The sequence below is a fragment of the Schistocerca piceifrons genome, chromosome 2 (genome assembly GCF_021461385.2).
Source record: "Schistocerca piceifrons isolate TAMUIC-IGC-003096 chromosome 2, iqSchPice1.1, whole genome shotgun sequence".
NCBI lineage: Eukaryota > Metazoa > Arthropoda > Insecta > Orthoptera > Acrididae > Schistocerca > Schistocerca piceifrons.
In genome coordinates, this window is record NC_060139.1 from 355,165,529 (window position 1) to 355,173,199 (window position 7,671).

The 7,671-nt window shown below is 36.4% G+C and overlaps 1 protein-coding gene across 2 annotated transcripts in view; it reads left to right on the top strand.

Annotated features, from left to right (window-relative positions):
* The window catches only part of LOC124776302 (ATP-binding cassette sub-family C member 4-like), a 380,895-nt gene extending 377,567 nt beyond the window's left edge, over positions 1-3,328 (top strand). The window contains exons 25-28 of one of the 2 annotated variants that reach the window (XM_047251228.1): positions 418-547; positions 2,150-2,260; positions 2,349-2,436; positions 2,468-3,328. In XM_047251228.1, coding sequence (XP_047107184.1) covers positions 418-547; positions 2,150-2,260; positions 2,349-2,411 — 304 coding nt within the window. In that variant the 3' untranslated portion in view covers positions 2,412-2,436; positions 2,468-3,328. Of the gene's footprint in view, positions 1-417; positions 548-2,149; positions 2,261-2,348 lie in introns of both variants that reach the window. The other variant, XM_047251227.1, reaches the window with a different exon arrangement.
* Positions 3,329-7,671: the final 4,343 nt, after the last annotated feature.

The window sequence follows — 7,671 nt, forward strand, 5'->3', positions numbered from 1 at the left end:
GAGTTTGAAATACGAGACGAATATGTGTCACACCAAAGGTTCTGGCTGCATTGTATAAGTTAAAATTACTGGTCCTCTTAAGTAAACAACAAAATGTCATACTAGCAGGTGTGTAAATAAGTATTGGAGGAGATCTGTAAAGTGTAATGTAAAATTTTATCCAGTGTTAAGTTGTTGAATTATTACTGTTTTCGGAGGAAAACGATAAAAACTACTCAAAATGGTACCAAAACATATAAATAATTCTTCTTTACAGGAAACTAACTAAATCAGGGTTTTTGTACACTAATATGACCTAGTTTCTACCATAGAAGTAAGAATACAATTTGATGTTAGATTTATGTCCACTCAGATGTTTAATCAGATGCTTCATCAATTTCACAATGTAGCTCAAGTCAAATTTGTTTTATATTTCAGGACAGATGCTCTCATTCAGGCCACAATTCGCAGAAAATTTAAACACTGCACGGTCCTGACCATAGCTCACAGACTTAACACGATTATGGATTCAGATAAAGTTCTCGTAATGGATGCTGGAACGATGGTTGTAAGTTGCACTATGTTCATTCAGCAAGTTCTTGTGATTAATAAGTATCTCAAAAATTATGGTCTCATAAATTCGTTTAATAAAAGTAGTGTCTCATAAGTTCCTTCAGTATGTACTTATTTTCAAAACCTGCCAAGTAAACACGTATGTTGTGTTAAATATATCATCTTCAAGAATGCTCCTTAATTTGAATATCGGAAGCAAGTCATCATTTGCTTTGGGCCTTTGCCCCACTTCAAAGTGGGGTCAGCCTTGTCACTATGGAATTGGCGATGATAGCATCGGAGGGTGGCTGGAAGCCCTTTCTGTCGCCACCCTGTACCTCCCCGGGACAGAAGTAGTATACCCGAGCTGTCTGCGTCTAGTGTAAGCCATGAAATAGTGCAAATGTTTTCAAATGTGTGTGAGCCGTGTAACTGAGGCGTGACATGGGGGCCAGCCCGGTATTCACCTAGTGAGATGTGAGAAACCACATCCAGGCTGGCTGGCACACCGGCCCTCATCGTTAATCCACTGGGTGGATTCGATCTGGGGCCGGCGCACCTACCCGAGTCCAGGAAGTAGCACCTTAGCAGCCTCGGCTATCCTGGCGGGTTGAATATCAGAAGCAAGTGAATCACACAAATGAATTTTAGAGGTTGAGGTATCTTTATGCCCTGCAAAATTGCACACAAATTTATGTTACCCATGAGTTGTTCATGGAGCAGAATCTAAGAAAGAGAGAAAATTTTCTCTGACTATAGAATATGACATTATTACATATAGAAAGCATGTAATATTACCTGGCTGTTTATTACCACATAGAAGAGGTGGAACAGGGAGCTCAAGAGAAGGTGGTTTCCAAACCTACATCCTGCAGTCCTGAGAAGTAATTCCCACATACATGGGTTTCCTTAAATTACCTAATGTGGGTGCCATCTTAGTTGCTTCATACACATACAGCTGTTTCCACCTTGCAACTTTTTCAACTCAGTTAGTGGACCATGTGTTGCATTCACCTGGAAGAATTACATTTTTTGGATTTGATACGACATTACTATAAGAACAAAATTTTAGATCTTTTTTACTATCAGAAACTGGGTAGTTGCATTTTTAAAATATGATCTTTCAATCTTATAAATGTTGCCTCACTCTGCTCACTTTTATATAATGCCTAATGTAGGTGTCATAACGTAATGTCAGTCACAGCAATGTGCGTGTGAGCAATTATGTAATGGCTAACCAAAAAGACATTTCCCACCAATATAATCTTCATCATCAGCTATATGCCATCCACTGCACAGTTGTGTTACTCCTGCATGTTTTCTGATGCCATCTGCACATCTGCCAATTATGACCTGGTTACATTTGTCACCACCTTAATATTGCTTCCATTATGGGTTTTAATATGACCAGGTTAAATAAACAAATCAAGCAGTAAATAATGATGGCTTTGAGCACACTAATGTTTAGTTACATCTTGCTTATTAATTTCAACATGTGTCTTCCCAATTTTTGCTCAATAATCTACAGTATTTGTATGCTTTTACATATTTTCAGAGACTTTCTTAGAAAATGAGTCATAGAGTATAAAACATTGTACAAATCAAATATCTCTTCCAGGAATATGACCATCCACACATACTTTTGAGAAATCCAACTGGCTTCCTGTCGAAACTTGTACAAGAAACAGGATATGCCATGGCTGAACAGTTAAGAAATGTCGCAAAGCAGGCAAGTCTTTTAAAAGGGATTGTTCATTCTAATTACTCTTAATATTCTTGGAACCCTGACAAGTAAATGTATTTCCTTTGTTTTCCAGAGCTACAATGAATTACATGGAATGCAAGAAGGTCTCGTGGAAGGGCAAACAACAAAGTTGTGAATTACCATTGAAGCAAGAGTGTGCCTTAATTACTGTACCATGATTAAGAGCAGCTGTTAAAGAGTGGATCAAAGCCAGTGGACTCAGATACTTTTGGAAATCTTAGAAAGAATTGCTACTACTAAGGTCATCAAAGATGCTACAGCAGATTGTATAAATGACAGATGTGTTATTTCAATAAGCAGCTAGTAGCACCAATGTAATTTTCAGTGTGGATTTGATATGAATAAATTCAAAATATTGACAAATAAAACATGTAATGTTCCAGATGTACCAGGTTCTGCATGTACTGAATGGTTTCCTTGGAGCCAAATGTTTCATGATAAAATCTCCAGGTACAATGGTGTAGTAATTAACATTCAGAGGCTAATGTGTACTATATTCTCTACACGATCTCACATTTTATATACCAAAGATAAGTAATACTTCATTCATAAGTGAATTGCTATAATATAGATTAGAGAAAACATTAAATGTGATGACATAGTCATAATAGAAAAACACAAGATGTGAAGAGAAAGTGAAATTAGATACACGTAGAGTGATGACAATGGTACCAGCAGGTGGAATTTTGAGTAAAAAGTTGTGGAATTTTGAGTAAAAAGTTGTATTTGATGGTTTACATAAGAGACCAATGTATTAAATTTTATCAATTAATTGTGTGTCAAAACTTTTTAAATTGAATCTCTTTTGCCAAGATTTGTTCAAAAAGTAGTATTTGTATTGTTTGTGCAAGAAACTGATTTACTTAATTTTATCAGTTAATTGAATGACAAATAGTTTAAACCAAATATGTGGGTAAATTTTGTGTAAAAAGTAGCACCTGACTGTATCAAAAAATGATGTACAAAATTTTGTCAGTTAATTGTGTGACAAAAGTATTCAAATCTCTTTGGATGAATTTTGTGCAAAATGTAGCACTTAACTGTTTTTATAAAAAGCTGATCTATGAAATTTTATCAATTAATTGTTTGGCAAAACTATTTAAATTAAACCCCTTGCATAAGAAATATTTAGCTGTTATTTGTACCTCATCCAATCATCAAAAATACTCATAGTAATTGTTTAAGCAGTTGTAACACATATTTGATAAACGGATTACAATTGTTGAAAAGTGGAAGTAGGCAACTTTTTGTATTAAGCTAACTGTATACATAAGATACATACAGAAGCCTGTTTTGTTGATATTCCCATTTCATCCATATCACAATTGCATGTTACTAGAGATTACTGCCACTAAAGTGAGATGAATAACTACACTGTGACACAATCGATTTTCACAAGACTAATCCAGGAGGTGCAGAAATTTTTTCAAATATGTTCAGTCCATAATCATAAAAAACTGTCCTCACCATATTAAATTCAAGAAAATTCCTCGTATCTGGTGAGACTAAAAAGATACAATTGTGAACAACATTTTAAATTACAGAAACACAAATATTCAAGTGTGATACAGAGTACGTTTTTCATAAATCGCAAAATTAAGAAGACATATCCAAATTTAGACAGGCAGAATAGATTTTCCACAAAATCTAAAGTTGGATCCAAGTGGCATATTCAGAAATTATACGCAAGGACAACTAGCCATCATCAAAAATTGGAAAAAAATGTTGCACCCAAGTCAAGATTTTCCAGGATCTGAGGACGCATCTGTATTCAACAGTTCTCCCATAATTTCCTTCAGGATTTTCCACACTCCTTGTACAGAAGACCTACAGTATTGTCTATCGCTCCATTTCTATGTCTGTACTTTGACATTTAGTTTCAAACTGACTGATGCACTGTTCTCTCTTAATGTTTTGGTCAGTCCTCCTTAGATGTGGTTCTTGTTCATTCTGGCACAGTCTTCATAGGATCAATTTGATAGGTGTCTTGCTGTTTTTATGTAACTATTGTATTTGTTATTTTATGTACCATGCTTTTTGAAAGCCAGCGACTGACATTAATGATTTAAATAATAAAACACTGCTTTAGTTACCTTTTTCCATGCATAGCACAACCCATTTGAAGACTTTATTTCCATTTTAAAGTGCAACCTTTAATATTGGTGTAGTAAAGAGAATGCAGAATGGCACATGCACACAGGCATCACTTAAAATATCAATGTAAATAGCTGAACTTCAAAATGGGAATAAGTTTCAGAAACGCATCATACTACGCGTGAAAAACATAACTGGTACAGTGTTATATTATTTACTAAATATTTTTGTATTTTGCAACTGTGCATTGACATAAGCTGTTTGTGACACATGAACAATTATGTGAGACCAGTACTCGAACCCAGAGTTCCCACTTATCGCTAGTGGTTGTCTTAACAACTTTGGCTATCCTAGCACACCTCCAGGGCCGAACCAGACTTCAACACCTGATGTCACCGTATAGTTGCAGAATGTGAAACGATTTTGTAATGTTTATCACAGCTATAATTGGCCATGACTGCGACTCTTCCTTGAGATATGCATGCATGTTTGAAGGATATTGTGTTGTGAAGATTGAGACATTACAAAAAATACAGACATTGTACCCATCAATGTTATATTATTTAAATCATACTATACTTCACTATCACTTCTAAGTATTTCATGAGCATTCTCTTAGAAACGTGAGATCAATGTTACATATATGCATATGTTTTCCTTCCTCATATTTTCATTTTATGTGCCTATTTCCTCACTGTCATTCTTTTAATATTGATTTGCTGTGATCTTCAGCAAAACATATCTTGCCTGCATTGTTCACCAAGTTTCCAAACATGTAAGTTAAACACTTATCCTGTCTGGATTATGCATATAAATAATCAGAAGAATTCTGGAGGGTAGTTAGTCTTGGCAAGGACTTGCTGACTGATTGCTGACTGTTGATACTTTAACCAGAATGTACAACAAAACTTACGAAATATCTTAACTAATTTATAGCCATTTTTCAGTCAAGCCCATGTGTTGAGCAGTCTTACTTAAAATACACAGCCAAAAATTAAATAACTTAGAAGAAAAATATACATAAAGGAATCTTAAACTTTTAATTTTATATTAAGGTAATGATTGACCTTTCACAAGCACAGTGCAAAATATGTCTTCAGATTTCAGAAGGAAACAGATTAGCTAATATTAGCAAAGGGTACCTGCAAAACTAGCATATCCCTAGTGTAAACAAGTTTGTCTTACAGGGAAACACTAGTGCACAGCATCTGTATATGCCATCTGTGAGATATGAACTAGCACTAAAATCTAAGATTACACCACCAAAAGCATTACATTTTGAAATACAGTGATTCTTGACTCACTAGTTTGGAAAATTAATTTGAGAATAAAGCTGCCAGCGAAACTGTATTCACCAGCAAATGATGACACAAATACAAAAGAGCTGAAATAATATGTAAAATGGAAACATCACCAGGCTGGGGGTAATCCACATCCCCGGTATATCCTTTCTTTGAGGAGTGCTAGTTCTGCAAGGTTCGCAGGGGAGCTTCTGTGAAGTTTGGAAGGTAGGAGACGAGGTACTAGCAGAATTGAGGCTGTGGGGACGGGTCGTGAGTTGTGCTTTGGTAGCTCAGATGGTAGAGCATTTGCCCGCGAAAGGCAAAGGTCCTGAGTTTGAGTCTCGGTCCAGCAGATAGTTTTAAATTTGTCCCTAGGTGGGTGCTTCTGCCTTACCATGCTATCAATAAATTGGACATCCATGACAACTCACCTGACTGGGTCACACTGGACAAAGTGCCTAGACCATACCAGATAGGGTACATGCACATTGTCTAGGTGGGCAGAGAGTTGGCAACCCATATAACTGCTCTTTGGAAAAAGCAGTGATGTGACATGTCACCAGCCTATGAAACGAGTCTATGCAAATAGCAGATATGTTTCAAAGCAAATAGAATGTTGCTGTTACCTGTGCTACTATGTAACAAGCCTCTTGAATGCTTAATGTGCCTCAGCAGTCTTTCAGCAAAGTCACATTACTTCGAATTATAAAGCAATTCTCTTCTTTTTTCTTGTTTCATTGATGAGAAACATAAATCTGTAACAAACAAAAAACATACATTTTATGCTTCCATTGTGTTGCTCGCTTGGTATAAGGGTGGCTTCATCTAGTAGCCTGAAACAAGAAACAGATGTCAGGTACCAGAAAGAGGTAGGTCTACCTCAATTCTTGCTCAAGAATGTCCTCAATCTTCTCCTTCCTTCCTCTTCTCCTTTGTTCCCCACCTACTTTGCCCTATCTCCTTCTCTTCTATTTTGCCCTTCCCCATTTTTTCACCTACTCTTCTCCTTTGTTCCCCACCTACTTTGCCCTATCTCCTTCTCTTCTCTTTTGCCCTTCCCCATTTTTTCACCTATACTAAGACTGAACACCACAGAAACACTGTCCAGTGCAAGCCTGGCTGTCATATCTTAGTCAAACCATTTCCTTAAGAGTCATAAGGACATACTTCTCTCTGCTCATTAATTATACTGAAATAGCTTTCACATCACAATTTTTGAGCTCATGCAAGTATTTCAAAACACTGTCAAAGTAAAGAGTTCAACATGATAAAGCTGCTTGACATATTTTATGCATCTGAAGCTATTAATTATTCAAACTGCTAAAAACAGTTTTGGATATCATGTGTTGACATTGAAGAATATTCAGCGCACAATAATGATAAATATTAATCACCTATAATGATAAATATTGATTATATTTGTATGTTTGTTGCCCCCTTGAATCATGGACTCTGCCGACATGGGATGGTTAGAGTGCCTCAGCGATATAGATAGCCGTACCAAAGGTGCAGCCACAATGGAGGTGTATCTTTGGAGAGACCAGACAAACAACTGGTTCCTGAAGAATGACAGCAAGCTTTTCAATAGTTGCAAGGACAATTGTCTGGATGATTGAAGGATCTGGCCTTGTAATGTTAGCCAACATGACCTTGCTGTGCCATTTTTGTGAGTGGCTGAAAGCAAGGGGAATCTGCAGCCATTGGTTTTTCCCAAAGGCAAGCAACTTTTCTGTGTGGTTAAATGATGATGGTATCCTTTCGGATAAAATATTACAGATATAACATAATCCCTTATTTGGATATTCGGGCTGGGGCAACTCATGTGGATATTGTAGTGAGGTAAAACAAAACTGACATTTTACGGGTCATATGTGGAAAAGGTAGGGAGTACACGATTGTATATACAAAATTCAGCAGGGATAATTCAGGAGTTAGTCTAATAATGAATAAGACAATAGGAATGCAGGTAAAGTATTATGAACAGCATAGTGAATGCAT